The 16,951-nt window shown below is 47.5% G+C and overlaps 1 protein-coding gene across 1 annotated transcript in view; it reads left to right on the top strand.

The window, feature by feature from the left end:
* The window catches only part of LOC119174763 (rho GTPase-activating protein 18), a 228,115-nt gene extending 211,202 nt beyond the window's left edge, over positions 1–16,913 (top strand). The window contains exons 12-18 of the mRNA XM_037425809.2: positions 7,191–7,273; positions 8,062–8,259; positions 10,306–10,383; positions 10,461–10,520; positions 12,310–12,476; positions 13,072–13,169; positions 15,197–16,913. Coding sequence (XP_037281706.2) covers positions 7,191–7,273; positions 8,062–8,259; positions 10,306–10,383; positions 10,461–10,520; positions 12,310–12,476; positions 13,072–13,169; positions 15,197–15,291 — 779 coding nt within the window. The 3' untranslated portion in view covers positions 15,292–16,913. The remainder of the gene's footprint in view (positions 1–7,190; positions 7,274–8,061; positions 8,260–10,305; positions 10,384–10,460; positions 10,521–12,309; positions 12,477–13,071; positions 13,170–15,196) is intronic.
* Positions 16,914–16,951: the final 38 nt, after the last annotated feature.

Below are 16,951 nucleotides of genomic sequence, written 5' to 3'. Positions count from 1 at the left end.
GACTTCTTTGATCAAAGGTTGCACACGATTTTTTTACGAGAAAGAAAAAAAAAGGTGAAACAGGACGAATGTTGTAGTGGAACAACAAACTGTTTTGTAATTCAATGAAGTGGTCCATTTGAATCACCGCATAAGCCTCACTATGCATGCGCATGAATGACGACGACGACGACGATGATGATGATGATCCTTGGATCGTTGGCACCTACTGTTATGCCAGCGAGTCCTCGTCAAACGTCCGTGCCTCTGAAAAAGGCAATCTGGGTCAAGGCCAGCCCGCAGTCCGCCTGGCGCGAACAACGCAACGGCGTGAACACGCGCGGCGCCTCTCTGGCCCACGTGCATTGAGTCAGCGGCGCACGTGACAGCGAGCCGGCGTCCTCGTGTCTGGTGGTCTGACGCATGGCGCGGCGACCCCATTGGAGGAGTCTGCCCTGACGACCAGCGGCGCTTCTGATTGGACATTTTGGTTGGACCCGGTGTAAATAAAAGAAGCCCTGCGGCGCGTCGCGATCGGCGGTCCTATGAGAGAGGAGTCCCCATGTCGGAGAGCCGACATGTGTGTGAGTCGGCGGTCTTAGGCGAAAAGTTGACCTATGTATTAGAGAGGAGAGCTCGGCTCTTCGAGTCTCTGTCGGCCCCAGTGCCGAAATTGTAACGCCTCTGTATATATGCTGTACATAAACCTTGTTTAACTCACCGTCGTCTCGTCCGCTCGTCTCATCAGCTCTGCGCAGAAGCAGTCGCGAGCTGAGAAACATACGCTACCAAACGGCTGGTGACCTTCCCGGCGGAGTTGAAAGCAGTGGCGCCTTCGGGACCGTGTTGGCGTCCCCGTCTTTCGCAACAGTGGTGGCTTCGGCGGGATCGGTCCGTCGTTCGCAACAGTGGTGGCAGCGGTGGGATCGGCCGGCGTCAGCGACATCGATGCGGTGAGTGCCTGATGTTTTCCCCTCAGTTCACCAGACTACTCTAGCTCAGGTTGTAGTAGTTTAGAGAAGGGCTGTGTGAAGCATTGAAGTGACCTTTGATCGTTTCAAGCAAAGTCGAAGTGCTTTGAAACCAAAGTTAATGCGGAGGGGGTAAACACGGGAGAGTGAAAAATTGCTTGCGCGTCTTGCTAGTTGACTTATAGTGGGTACGGCAAGTAAATTGTTAACAGGGGAAAACAGCAAGAGGCTAGTGTGAACGATGGAGAACCTTAAAGTGAAGGAACTCATCGAAATTTGTGAGGAACTCGGCATTACTTTGGGCCGTGCGAAACGAAAGCAAGCGATCCTTGAGATCATGAAGGATGAGGGAGTGTCGGCTGAGGAAGTCGATGAGGCCTGGGCGGATATCAAAGCACGCCGCGAGGAGGCCGAAATGCGAGAAGTTCGTGAACGTGAGGTAGCCGAGAGACAGGAGCGCCTCGAGTTGAAACGAATAGAATTGGCAATTCTACAGTGTTCGCAGGCGCCTAGCGTAGCTTCTCCGACGATTCAGGTCAGCGGTTTTAGAATTCGGGACCAACTGCCACCGTTCGTAGTAGGCGAGGACATGGCGAAGTATCTCGTCAAGTTTGAACACGTCTGTGAGCGAAATGCTTTGGAGCAGTCTCTTTGGGCGCGGAACCTGCTAGCTCTTCTTCCCGGCGAAGTGTCCGACGCGATAACTTGCTTGTCGAGGGAAGCGTTTGAGAGCTATGACGAGGTTAAAGAAGTGCTCTTGAGACGTTATAAGTTGTCACCCGAGGCTTTCAGGCAAAGGTTCCGGTATGCTAAAAAGGGGAATGAGTCACATGTTGACTTCGCGTTTCGTCTTAAAGCCGATTTAATTGAATGGCTCAAGGGCGAAGGGGTTTATGACGACCGCGATAAAGTGGTGGAATGCGTTGCATTGGAGCAATTCTACCGCTGCCTCGAGGAGGTTGTCAAACTTTGGCTGCAGGACAGACTTGGTGAAGTACAGCTAAACAAGGCAGCAGAGTTAGCTGAGGAGTATTATACTCGCCGAAAGTTGCATAGCAGGGCAGTGCGCGTTGAAAAGGATGAAAGAAAAGAGGGCTTTTCAAAGAAACCTGATCAACGGAAACCCGCTCCGCACCGTAATTTCAAAAAGGACCCGTCTCTTACGAAGGACACTGTAGAGGAAGGGAAAACAGAAGCGGAAAAATCGAGTGAGGTTTCTAAACAACGCACTGATACCACACGGGCGTTTGAATCACGGAAGCCACTAATCTGCTACAACTGCAAAAAGGAAGGGCACATCGCGATAAACTGTAAGCAAAAGTTTGCTTTTGCAACAATTAGGGAATCGGAAAAGAACATTCGGTTGTTGGAGCCGTATATCCAAGAAATTAGTGTGAATGGGAAAGCGTGTCGAGCACTTAGAGACTCCGCGGCAACCATGGATGTTGTCCATCCTTCATTGGTGTCTCCGGATGACTTTAAAGGAGAATGCGCGTGGATCAGGCAAGTCGCCGAGGAGCAGAGTGCTTGCTTACCAATCGCCACGGTTGTCATTGAAGGCCCGTTCGGTAAGCTTCGCACCGAAGCGGCTGTGTCTGCCGCGCTTCCCGATCGTTTTCCTTATCTCTTCTCCAACAACTCAGAGCAGCTTCTCAAAGAGCAGGGTAAATCGTTCTTCCCCAACTTAGCGTACATGGCCCTCACGCGATCGCAAGCGCGGAAGCTCTCGCAAGAGCTTGACCTTGTTCAAAGCGGTGAACTCTCTAGTGACCTTGTCGGCGGGTCGACGGAACCTCAGAGAGGAAACTTTCCGCGTGAGTCATGTGAGCAGTCGCGCGAGCGGCCCGTCGCCGAACCGACCGGCGCGGTTACCGTAGAAAGGGGAGACGACATGGCGCCATTGGATCAGAGCGAGAGGGCTGCAACGCTCTCGCCTGTAGCGGAAAGTTGGAGTGAGCTGTCGAGGGTTGATCGAGAAACGCTCATTCGAGAGCAGCGTGAGGACCTCTCGATTAAAGCGCTAATGGAAAGCGTAAACTTAGGAAAAAAGAAAAAGAATGTTTCTTTTTTTGAGAAAGCAGGGCTTTGGTATCGGAGCTACACAAATGCGCAAGGTCGCAAGTATGAGCAGCTCTTAGTGCCACAAAAGTATCGTCGCCAACTATTGGAACTGGCGCATGAAAACGCATGGGCAGGGCATCTCGGCATAAAAAAGAGCAAGGCTAGAGTTTCCCTTCAGTTTTATTGGCCGAAATGCTGGAAGGATATCGAAGACTTTGTGCGCTCATGCGACACTTGTCAGAGAGCGGGGAAATCCACGGACAAGTGGAAGGCACCCATGAAGCTTGTGCCGATTATCATAGAACCTTTTCGGCGCCTAGTAATTGATATAGTCGGGCCATTGCCAGAGTCAAGGCAAGGTTGTCGGTACATCCTGACGGCTCTCTGTGTAGCCACAAAATTTCCGGAAGCGATACCCCTTAAGGAGCTCAATTCCCCTCAGGTCGTGAATGCACTGCTATCCATATTTGCACGCGTCGGATTTCCTTCTGAAATCCAATGCGACAATGGTAGTGTCTTCACCAGCTGCCTTACCTCTACCTTTATGGATAAATGTGGAATAAAAGTAGTGCACAGCTCGATCCATCACCCGCAATCTAATCCGGTAGAGCGTATGCATTCCGTTCTGAAACGGATACTGAGAGCTCTCTGCTACGAGCACAAATGCGACTGGGAAGCGTGTATTCCTCCCGCTATGTTCGCTTTAAGATCAGCTCCTCATGAGAGCACTGGTTTTAGCCCTGCAGAGCTTGTGTATGGCAGGAGTTTGAGAACACCATTGCAAATGCTACGCGAGTCCTGGGAGGGATTCGATGAGGACCCTAATGTAGTTGCGTATGTTCTAGACCTCCTTCAGAGGCTTGGAAAAACGAAAGATCTTGTGGAAAGCCACATGAAGGCTGCACAAGTATTGTCGAAGGAGTACTACGACAAATCGGCGAAGAAGCGCACATTTGAAGTTGGTAGTCAAGTAATGCTGCTGCGGCCGTCCAAAAAGAACAAGCTTGAGGTTCATTGGGAAGGGCCTGCCAAAGTAATATCGAAGCTTTCTGATACCAATTATGAAGTGAAATTAGGAAGGCGGCCGAACAAAATTTACCACAGTAACTTGATGAAACCATACGTTCAACGTCAAGCGGTCGTAAATCTGCTGTTGAATGCTGCAGAGGAAGAGGGAGAAGAAATTTTGAATTCTAGTGATGTAATCGAAAGGGGATCGGAGGTAATCTTGGAGCAGTTGAACCTAGAGCCTAGGTTAAGTGAAGTCCAGAAGGAGGACCTGAGAAGGATTGTTTCCGAGTTTCAAGACGTGTTTTGGGACCGTCCCGGAAACACGACGGTGATCGAACACGATATCGAGCTAACTTGTGAGGAGCCAATCCGTAGCAAGCCGTATCGTTGTTCCCCCGTGCAAAAGCAGATCATGAAAGAGGAGATCGATAAAATGCTGGAGTTGGGAGTCATAGTACCGGGCGAGAGTGACTATACATCCCCTCTAATATTGGTTCAGGTGCCAGGAAAAGATCCGAGGCCATGCATCGATTACCGGCGTCTTAACGCAATAACTCGAGACCAAACTTACCCGATACCAAACCTAGAGGAGAGGGTGGAAACTGTGTCACAGTCCAGCTATATTTCCACGTTAGACCTCGTGCGAGGGTATTGGCAAGTCCCCCTTACAGAGCGTGCCAGCCGCTATGCCACATTTGTTTCTCCATTTGGAACGTATCGCCCACTTAAGCTGAGCTTTGGATTGAAAAATGCACCCTTTTGTTTTTCAGGCTTAATAGACCGCGTTCTTAAAGGCCTCTCCGAGTTCGCTCTGCCGTATATTGACGATATCGCCATCTTCTCCAACAACTGGGAAGAACATGTCGAGCATTTACGCGTCGTGCTGAACAGGTTGAGAAAGGCTGGCCTTACCGTGAAACCTACTAAATGTCACCTAGGGTGTGGCGAGGTGTCTTACCTGGGGCACGTTGTGGGGCGTGGCCGGCGTAGACCTTCAGAAATTAAGGTAGCCGCTGTCGTGAACTATCCACGACCCACCACAAAATCAGAGATAAGGGCATTCTTGGGCCTGGCTGGATACTATCAGCATTACGTGCAAAATTACTCTAGCATTGCCAGCCCTCTCACTGACGCGCTTCGAAAGTCCGAGCCGGTTAAAGTAGTATGGGACTCAGAAAAGGAGACTGCGTTTTGCCAGCTAAAACAGGCCCTAAGCGAAAAGCCTGTTCTCATGGCACCCGATTTCTCTAAGAGATTTGTGATTCAATGCGACGCGAGTAATCGCGGCATGGGAGCTGTATTGTGCCAGGAGGACAGTGCTGGTAACGAAAGGCCAGTTTTGTATTTAAGTCGAAAACTCAGCGGCAGGGAAGAGGCGTACAGTACCTCTGAAAAGGAATGCGCTTGCCTCGTGTGGGCCGTTCAAAAGCTAGCTTGTTATGTCTCCGGTTCGAGGTTTGTGGTTGAAACGGACCACTGTCCTCTAACCTGGTTAAATAACATGTCGCCTAAAAGTGGCCGGTTACTGAGGTGGAGCATGATACTCCAACAGCACAACTTTGACGTTCGCTACAAAAAAGGAAGGCTAAACGCTAATGCAGATGCATTGAGCCGTGCGTTTCGTTAGTACCTTCTCAACCTTTCGGTTTCTCGCTGGCGATTCGGGGCAAAATTTTGACCTCATCACGACTTGGGCTGAGCGCTCTCGTTTAGAGTGATCTCAAGGGGCCAACTTTATGTGGTATTCTAATCCGTTACGTTGTTGTACGTGGGGACAAAATTGAGTTGTCATTTTAAGGGTCTTTTGTCCCACATGTGCCTCTTGATGTAGAGGGAACAAAATTCCGATAAACACGTAGATAGGTATATGTTGTACTATACTTTGTCTGGTGTTCTGTCGGGTGACCGAGGGCACTTGCTTGTGTCGTGTGTTGTCTGTTGTCGAACCGTTCTTAGCAAGTTGCAGAACCATCGACAAGTGCTGAAACCGAAGATGGTCAGAAGAGACGAGCGAAGTTGGTCAGCAAGTTGTGGCGACAAGCCAGTGGAGCTGGGATCCGTCGTCAAAAATGGGATGTGTTCCCGGAACAGTCTGGAGCTGTATTCTCCCCCTGGCCCTGGAGGCGAACCTGGAGGGACCTGGCGAACGAGCGCACCTGACATCCGAGCCCCGTGGAAGCAGCTCGTCTTTCCGGTGCATTGTCTGGCGGCGGGGGTGCTGTTATGCCAGCGAGTCCTCGTCAAACGTCCGTGCCTCTGAAAAAGGCAATCTGGGTCAAGGCCAGCTCGCAGTCCGCCTGGCGCGAACAACGCAACGGCGTGAACACGCGCGGCGCCTCTCTGGCCCACGTGCATTGAGTCAGCGGCGCACGTGACAGCGAGCCGGCGTCCTCGTGTCTGGTGGTCTGACGCATGGCGCGGCGACCCCATTGGAGGAGTCTGCCCTGACGACCAGCGGCGCTTCTGATTGGACATTTTGGTTGGACCCGGTGTAAATAAAAGAAGCCCTGCGGCGCGTCGCGATCGGCGGTCCTATGAGAGAGGAGTCCCCATGTCGGAGAGCCGACATGTGTGTGAGTCGGCGGTCTTAGGCGAAAAGTTGACCTATGTATTAGAGAGGAGAGCTCGGCTCTTCGAGTCTCTGTCGGCCCCAGTGCCGAAATTGTAACGCCTCTGTATATATGCTGTACATAAACCTTGTTTAACTCACCGTCGTCTCGTCCGCTCGTCTCATCAGCTCTGCGCAGAAGCAGTCGCGAGCTGAGAAACATACGCTACCAAACGGCTGGTGACCTTCCCGGCGGAGTTGAAAGCAGTGGCGCCTTCGGGACCGTGTTGGCGTCCCCGTCTTTCGCAACAGTGGTGGCTTCGGCGGGATCGGTCCGTCGTTCGCAACACTACCCACTTTGGGGGATCGTCCGTGAGTCGGGCGCATCATACATACTGAATTTATGAATAATATTTATTAAGAGCTAAAATAATTTTGAGATATTTTTTATTGCAACGGTAATTATATATATCTGTAATTATAATTTCCACTTAAGAGCGAACGCCACGACGTCGTCTTCCTTGGAAATCCAGGAGCTGCTCCTTTTGTTTTATTCTGTTGTGATGCCTGCTATTAATCGTGACAATATATCCATATTTTTGTGCATTTTGTCGATGCAGGCATTCCTACATTGCTGGAGCAAATCAAAGCCCTCAACTTGCTCGTGCTGCTACTGCCGGAAGCAAATCGCTCCACCTTACTGGTAAGCGAACTTGCTCTGTACCCTCTACACTAACTAATTTTATGATGGACGCTGAGATGTGTTCGTTAGAGAGCGAAAAACAAGCATCAAACGGACGGTGTAGTATCTTCCTGCTAGTCATTCTTTGCTGAAATGCTGTTATGATCACTTTATTTCTGTTGAACCACTGGTCTCCCTGTGTTTCTTCATTTCTAGTTTCTTTCCTGACCATCAGTGTAGGTTAGCGAACCGGGTATTTATTATGGTTAATCTCCTTACCCTATATTACATCGCCTTAATCTTTTTTTATGTTTTTTCTCTCTCACTGACGACTGGAGTGGCGGCAAAATGATATATATATATATATATATATATATATATATATATATATATATATTGAACAAAAAAAACGGAGTGCTTTCATTATCATAAACTGCTATTGCATCTGCCATTCGGGTAAGACAGGTAGGCAGGAGTACGTTATGAAGAAGTCTAAGGGGGGAGCGGGCTTTGGAAAATTGTCTGCGTAGCCAACTAAGGAAGGGTTTCGCATCAGTTTTACAAAGGTCGTTCATACATATTTTTTATAAAGTAGGTTTTTCAGTTGAGCTTTTCATCCGTTCCTAGTAGCTTCGTTCTGGAAACAGTTGGACAGTGATCCTTCCCTTTCGCGATAACTTCTATGAATTCATTGCTAACAAGGGTGCCCTGGTCGCAATATATTGGCTTGACGGTAATGTTTCAATTTAGGCTGGGCGTCGAATTGGGCATTCGATTGTGACTTGTCTCGCATGACGTCTTCCTACCAGGCTCTGGTCAACTTCCTGGCGGACGTGACGGAGAGGGACGGCCGGAACCGCATGTCGGTACAGAACGTGGCCATGATCATCGCTCCCAACTTGTTCGCCCCGAAGCGGCGCAAGGCGACCGAGGAGAACCTGCGAGTGGCGCGCGCTGCCACCAACGTCACGCGCATGCTGATCTGGTACCAGCAGCTGCTGTGGATTGTAAGTGGCCAAATGGCTCGTCACTCATTTGATGATCTTGGCCATTCGCAAAGTGTGTACGCACACTCTCTCTCTCTCTCTGTATATATATATATATATATATATATATATATATATATATATATATATATATATATATATATATATATATATATATATATATATATATATATATATATATATTTATATATATATATATATATTTAAAAAGTCTGCCTAGTTCGCCGTGATTGTTGCCATTAGCAGGGATGATGACGATGACCTTCTGTGCAAGAAAGTCATCATCATGACTATTCGGAGCACTATCATATCAATTCGCTTTATTTACTTGAATAATAGCGTAATCGTTATCAATTATTTCGTTCTTATTCTTTCTTATTCTTCCTTAGTTTCTTTCTTATTCGCTCCTCCCTCTTGTCACGTGACCTGCGTAAGGACTACTACTACTACTACTACTACTACTACTACTACTACTACTACTACTACTACTGTACTACTGCTACTACCACTACTACTACTACTACTACTACTACTACTACTACTACGACGACGACGACGTGTACCGCCGAGGTGGTCTAGTGGCTGAGGCACTCGGCTGCTGACCCGCAGGTCTCGGGATCGAATCCCAGCTGCGGCGGCTGCATTTCCGATGGAGGCGGAAATGTTGTAGGCCCGTGTGCTCGGATTTGGGTGCACGTTAAAGAACCCCAGGTGGTCAAAATTCCCGGAGCCCTCCACTACGGCGTCTCTCATAATCATATGGTGGTTTTGGGACGTTAAACTCCACATATCAATCAATCGATCAGGCACGTATGTACGCGCAGAGCTGCGAACGAGATGTGCGCGCCTATCAATAAGTGATAACAGGACGGCCCACTCTATACCATCGCGAAAGATTTGCGCCGTTCGGGTTTCATTTGAGGTCGTGATAGTACTTATACATACATCTTGGCAAACGCCACATGAGTGAAACTTACAGCTGTCTTGTCAAAATTTCTGGCCTTGTCTGCGATGTCTGGCTACATACGTGTTGTAATATTTCTTTCCGAATGGAGCAGAAGTGTGATTACTACGCACTGTTGGGCCGTGAGAAATTCTGATTCCGTGTATTTGCGCTGTATAACATGCAACGTGTACTTTCATTGCAGTGACTTCAGACGTAGATGTAGTAAACTATAATAGCTTCTTTGAACTACGTAAACTCGGAAATAGCCTGGTGTTTCTGACCTCATGGTCTCGTTCAACATATTCCAGCGAATGCTCTTGTGAAATCACAACAACAGCCGTTTCTGGCGTCGTAGTTGTCCGCCGTCCGCCGGTGTCCGCAACCGCTTTCGCGCGGCATAAGAAAAGAAAAAAAAAACGATCTAGAGAGAAATTATCCAGGATATAATGGGACCCGAACCAGTGTTAGCTGCGTGGCATCCGTACCACAGGGCCACATTGGTGCTCGAAACTCTTTTGCAAACAGACCTTACGCAGGTTTCACTTCGGGGAATTAATTACGTTAACATGCACGTGTATACATACTAGAGCGTTTTAGGAAAGTAAGATATCGTCTAGGCGTAACACAATGTGAATTGCCTAACGGGTGGGTCGTTCAATCCTGCCAACTGATTCCGACAGGCTCAGCCATAATTCTTTATCGTCACCATCCACAGCATAAAGTGCATGTAATGTTTTACAGGTGCGTAACAGGTACCGTGCTTTTCCGAAGGATGACGAATAATGGCGTAGTGAACGCTTTCCCACAAACAAAAAATGTGACAATTTATTGAGTGGTGGGCGCCTGGAGTGGTACTTGTTGTGGTTGCCCAAGAGTGCTTAAAAAGGATTTAAAAAGACGGCTCCTTCAGCCTTCACTGGGACTGTGCCGCGCGTTTTGAGCAAACCTGTTTCTTTTTTTTAATGAGCGGTTTAGTAAAATGCGTCTAGAAACTGTTTCCGAATGAGTGCCTACACTTATTATAACGTTCCCGAAAAGTACACGTTGGCGTTGAACCGCTACCAATTGTTGCTTCACACATCTCTGTCTGTCATGTTTAGGTGCCGTCTCAGTTTATGGGCCAGATTCGCCTGGAGTACAGGATACACTACGAGAAGAAGCACGCCAAAGAAAACAAGGTGAAATAAAAGCGCACGCCACTATACGCTTTTACGGGGTGTGCGTTTATCTCAACCCGCGTTACCCTCCTTTGCAGAAGAAAAGGAATCAGCGAAAAGACCGCACCTCTTGGTTTGAACCGCGGGATAACGAAGATGTAAGTGTGAATCTGCTTTCCTAATGCACGAGTTTGCTTGTGCAAAGCTTTGGGGTTTAGGTAGACTTTATTTTAAACTACAAACCACAGAGACCGCTTGCGAGACCAGTTGTCTCTATTTTCCCTCCCTTCCAATGCCGATACAGTCGATCCAGGTGGGAATGGAAAGCGATAAGAGAGGGTGAAAGCTGCATTGCTGAGCGGTTAGGCAATAGAAAAGGCGGTGTGACAGGTCGGCATTTGCAGAGGAGCGATATGGACAACAGAGGTCAGATCTATATTTGTAGAGAAAAAGGTGAGATGGGTGATTAGGCGTTGAGTTTTACGTGCCATGAAATTCGGTCCTCTAGCACGGTGAGCGATGGGGTATGTTTACCTTTATCTTACCACTAAAACTATGACGTAGGATGTGTTACTAATAAAATTGCATCGTAGATCCTGTCTCGCTCAACAGACATGCATAGTTCCTTGTTCCTTGTGGGACGTTGTTGTAGTATATCCACAATAACAGTGCAACGGACGAGCCGCAACCGCGTAGGTCAGTTTTATGGAAAGCTTACACGTGTTTGCATTCTTATATATAAATGGTTCTTCTTGAAAAACAAAACAAAAAGCAAATGGTAATAGTAAGCCTATATTCGTTACTATACAGTCATAGTTTATTGATGTGCCGCCGTTTTTACTGCCCCACGTTTATATTTTTGCAGGAGCGTAACATGATTCTTACACACCTGTTGGTCAACACTTTTGTAATGCGTTTGTCGAAGTGCTGTTGAAGGCTATACGAGCTGCATTCGTTAGGCGGATGCAGGGTGATGGTCTAGGTAAATAGATATGAGATTGAAGTTCAAATCGAGGAGCTTAAGTTCTCGCAATTGTGTTAGGCCCTGCTTAATTTGTGGCTTTTCAGGTTATCTGTAGTGCTGTCCATTACTACATTGACGATATCGTCACGCGTTGGTGACGGCGAAAGTCGTCAACTCAAGCCGGAAAGGATGAAAAGTTGTTAGTGGGTCGACTTGTGCGCCGGAAAAAGAACGACTTAAAGTATGCAGACAACACTCCTTGTACAACGATTATCGGTGACTCACATCCGCGCTCGCAGTTATCATTCTACAACGAAGGCTTTTCGTACTTTTCCCCCTGTATTCACAAACGCTCCTTCCCTCAAGGGCTCTCCTCGACTTGAAAAAGTCGATGGAAGCGCGGTTTCTTGGCAGACCAAATCACTGCATATCGGCAATGTTCTGCAGCGGTTCTTGAGAAGTGCCCCGCCGCGGTGGTCTAGTGGCTAAGGTACTCGGCTGCTGACCCGCGGGGCGCGGGTTCGAATCCCGGCTGCGGCGGCTGCATTTCCGATGGAGGCGGAAATGTTGTAGGCCCGTGTGCTCAGATTTGGGTGCACGTTAAAGAACCCCAGGTGGTCTAAATTTCCGGAGCCCTCCACTACGGCGTCTCTCATAATCATATAGTGGTTTTGGGACGTTAAACCCCACATATCAATCAATCAATCAATCAAATCTTGAGAAGCGCGGCGTCAATTTCAGTCGAGCAGCGGTGCAGTGCTCAACTCAGTCGAATGAAAGATGGAATTCGAGTCGAGGAGCGTTTCTGAATACGGGGGTTAGTCTTCCTTTCATGGGGGCACAAGTTCGCCGAATAAGAAAGTTTAAGCTTTTCTGGCTTGAGTTTTGTAACCTTCGCCGTCACTACCACGCTGCGCTATCAGGTCGACTATATCTGTACATGTGCTGTTGATGCTCGAACTTGGGTGGCTGACCGGGTGCAGACCGTGTTTCGTGTTCGCGTCGACCACGAGGGACCGACGGGCACGACGCACCAGGTGGCGCTCAACGACGCCACTACCGCCGGCAGCGTGGTGGGCGAGGTGTTCCTGGCCATGCACTTCGAGGCGCGCAAGAGGGACATCGCCACTGGCAAAGGATCGCCGCATGGGTCAGTTCGTGGCGCTTTGTGGGAAAGCGAGAAGAGAAGGAAACTTTACAGCGCGCTATTGTGAAACGAAAGACGACGTACAAAAAACGCCAGGGGGTAAAACTACAGCTTTTCTTATGTGGTGTTTCGTTCCCCAGTTACGCGCTGAATTTATCACTATGCACAATGTATACTGGCCCCTACCATGGCTATTCGAGAAGAGTGAGCGCAAAAGATGCATAAAGTAGTTGCCATCACTGTGTCCTGTCGCCAAAGCACACTTCGCACATTGCGTGCGATTTGTTGTTTCGTGTATATGGATGGCATTTAGAACTGAAACTCATCCTTGATTAGCAACAGTTACCACTTTAGTTAATGCGAGCTGATATAAATGGGGTCGTCCTGCGTCTTATGCTGTGGTTGTATTAGCACACATAGCTAGCAAGTTAGCAGATATGATATTATTTAGTCGTATACTTATTCGAACAGCCGGTATTAGAATCCTAGTTATGCAGTCCGAGTTATGTCGCTAATAAGCTATTGTATAACGACATTCATTAAATAGTTCCCCACAGCCCGTGTGGAACTGCTTACCAGTCTGAAATTTTTTGCTTAGGAGGTCCTCGGAACATCATTCTGGCGACAGTCGCTTCGCTAGTGACGTCAATACCTTTCTGCAATACCACTGGCTGTACGAGGTTGGCGGCTACATAGGTGCGTAAATTTCTGCTTCTCTTGTTGTTGTCTTTATTAAATTTCTTGTTATCTCTCTGTGTCGGGCTGCCACTTGGCTGAAAAAAAGTGATTGTCTGCGATTATCTTTGCTTGACTATTCCTCGGTATCCACAGTCAGCAGCTGAGTACGAATTCACAGCTCGACGAAACGGCTATTGGCGATGGCTGCCTTGGCAATGAAAACAAAAAGGGCATAGATCGCAACAATCCAAACATGCAACGAGATTGTCCTTGTAGGAAATATCCTTTATTTGCCACTAATGTAGCCGAGAGACCATGGTCAGGTAAAGCCACTGTTAATAAGCAGGTCACTAGCCATTGGCAAGGTTAATTAAAATGACTTGTCGGGATCCGTACTGATTCCTTGTTCATAACGGACTGCACAGTACTAAATGTCATTTTGTTTTGTTTTGACAGTGGTAAGGGATCTGTTTGTTAACAATGACTTGCCAGTGCAGAATTGTATAAGTCATTTGTTTTCGGGAATATCATTCAGCGTGAGTGAAACATGCATTGTTCCATTGAAGCGCATGCTTGTATCAATATTTTAGAGGCGAAGCCTCCTAGGACCTTGCCTTGCCTTTCTGTCGTGGTCACTGTATAGAACCGTTGCTATAGCCGAAAAATGTGAGGCACACAAAAATGAGTTTTACAATAGACTAATATCAGTAGTAATAGTGACGGAACAATATCAGACACCTACGAGCACAAACTATTTATGCTAGTTAGTGAATTTAACGTATACAATATGGGCTTTAAAACCTAGCTTTGGTCTCGACTCTTACTATATATAGAAAACCATTGGTATAGTCAAAACATATGCATGTGAATAAAAAGAAATTTATTATGGCGAAGCATCAATCATAATCGTGACAGACCAATATAAAATACCTGCAATCAGAAATTCCTTATACTATAGTTGGTGACTTTAACGTGCACATTATGGACAGCGTTCATCTTGTGCAGTATATGGCGTCTCGATACGCCTTACGATGCATTTTGTACGACTGCTAAGAACCATCAACCACAACCATAGGAACCTGTGATGACCGTGTCTTTGTCAAATATAGATTATACACACACGGAGGTCCGTTTGCCCTGCACTTCATAGAGGAGAAAGCAGTAATAATGAGAAAAAAAAACGGAATCCAGAAATTGCAATAGTGTACGCATTGTGATAAGAATTCATGTTTGCATTGAAGAGGCAAACAACTATGTTAGTACATATCTATATGCACTTTATATCACCGAATTTACATTCTATGAGGCAACATTCGTGTAACGTGCGGTTAGTCACTGATTCGATGACATTACGGGTTTGCAAGCACTCAGGACTAGTTTTCGAAGATAATATAGGAAACGGCGCCAAGAAGAGCACCGATTACGTGAGATGTTGGTGTTTGAGAGCATTGACGCCATGTGCCATAGAACCTAATCCCAAGCTAACAGACCCGTGCGTTGACTCAGGCTCACTCAGGCTATCAAAACGAGTCGCCAGTCTGAGTCTGATTGAGTTCAATTGAGTAATGATTTGCTGAGTTGGAGTCTGAGTGAGTCAGGTGGAAGAAAATTTTCGTGAGTCTGAGTCCGAAGTGAGTTCAAGGCTCAAAATATTCTACGAATGAGTCTGAGTGAACTCTACAAGTTTTGCCGACCGACGGCTGTCACTGAGGCTGAAAAAAAAACAATATAGTAGCACAGAGATAGAGATAAAAAAACAACTTTATGTTTGCAAAATGCGGAGCGTTGCGGGCACCACGGACATATACCTCTGTATGATGTGGGGTAGAATACATGTAGCCTTTGTTAGTTGGTGCGCGTGTTTGTCTGGAGTCTGCATGATCGCCAATTTTCCGATGAGGGAGTAGATATTGTTGATTTGTGCTTTGTTCGATTTGTGGAAGGTCGCTATACGTATGCCGTCCGGGCGATCTGGCCCGTACCAGCAACTAGAGGGACCTCGAAACAAAGCTGTTTTACTCATTTCCAATTCAATTGTTTCCCAGGTTGGCGCCAGCTGGAACACAGCACCAACGTGACCGCAGTTCGGGCGGAGAATCCCGTTGCCGAGTGGGTGGTGCGCTGCCACCACATCCGATGACCGCGCCGTTATTCTAGTAGCATTCCAAAGTTTCACTTTGTTTCTCACGTTCCTGCCCGGCGGTGCAACCTGCCCTCGACTCAACATCAACAGGCTTGTTGATTGCCAGCCGGGTGCTCGCACAGAAACCAGCCATAAAACTTAACCCTGTCAGGCTGCTTGAGTAAGCGTCTTCAGAGAATGGTGTATAGGACCGCTGGCGAGCTGGTGTTTATCGGTGAAGTGCCCAGTGCGAGGATAAAAAAAGAGCAGCTGAAACATGTTTGGACGGTGATTTTCGAGACCAAGGGCCAGGATTTGCCTGACGAAGTCTGGTTAGGACAAGTCGCCCTGAGACATTAAGAAAGCATTAATAGCGCGTACACTAACACTGCAATAAAAAAAGGGCATATAGAGACAACGAGCGCTGTTATATTACCGTGGCTGATGTATGGCGCGAGCCCGCCAAACAGGATCTAGATTTATGTGGCTAGAACTTTAATTTCGTTGCAGTTGGCCAAGGAACTCGTACAGAATATGGCAAGCGCGATGTAAATAGATGCGAAGGATCGGAAGAAACAAAAGCTACAAGGCCCGAAGTACTGGAAGTCTGGCTTGTAGGAAGTGAATCTTGAGTGAGTTGGTAAGGGTCCACAAAGAAGGTATTAACAGAACATAGACGATAAGAAAAAGGGACGTGATAAGTAGAGCGCTCTTTGCTCTCTATTTATCCTGTGCCTTTTCATTATTGTCTATGCGCTGTTATTACCTTCATAAACGATCCTTACCAACTTACCCAAGCTTAATGTCTTAAAACTCTCAGACAAGCATGGCTGTATGTGGGGCTCCAGTACGGTCTCATTGTCCGTCATTTTTGACACTAGCGTGCCATAAATAATAAAGCATGCCAGTGGACTGCTCTTGTTGATTTTGCTGCGGAACACGGTTGGTGCCACGTTTTATCACTCCTGCAATCTCGCAATCCGCTGGAGGGCAGAGGGCAAGCATGGGAAGGTTCACAATGAGGGCGACCTTCGTACCCGACTTTGTCGCGCAGACTGTTGCCCTTGACTACAGCCTCACCATCGCTGCTCGTCTAAGCATGACCCCCGTGATTAGGTCCAGCCGGAGCTAATCGCGGAGGCCACGTTCTAAGTTCCTTGCTGTTCATTGGCTGGGTTCGCATTGTGCACTTCACCGTGGCCTCGGAGAACTGGCCGGGTGCTCTTGCGTGGCCTACTAGCTATTAAATACGCCTCCTCAAGACAGCTACACAGTTGCCGGATTGTACGCGTCACAGAGGGGCTTACAGATAGTGAAGCCACGAGGTGGTGTTTGCCTGGAAAGTTCAAGCAGATGTCATTTGTTGCATGCAGTATTGTAAAGTAGATGATAGATTTCAGTGGCAGGAAAGGAAGCGCAGCTTTTTCTTAGTAGCTTCAAGCAGCGTCTTCACCTCGCCTGAATCGCTGCTCCAGAGAGGCAAGGTTTTTTTGCCTTCGGCGTGAGCCTTTCTCCTACCATCGTTATGCACATGCCATACCGTTGTGTATTTTTGATAGGCAGATCATTGTATACATGAATCATGCATGTCGTCTTATTGTTGTTTTTAATGTTAATAATTAAATGAGATTTATACCGGAGCCAAGCCCATTGTCTTACAGAGCTTAACCACAGTATA

The sequence above is a fragment of the Rhipicephalus microplus genome, chromosome 5, assembly GCF_043290135.1.
Source record: "Rhipicephalus microplus isolate Deutch F79 chromosome 5, USDA_Rmic, whole genome shotgun sequence".
Classification (NCBI taxonomy): domain Eukaryota; kingdom Metazoa; phylum Arthropoda; class Arachnida; order Ixodida; family Ixodidae; genus Rhipicephalus; species Rhipicephalus microplus.
This window is presented reverse-complemented; position numbering and strand designations above follow the sequence as displayed.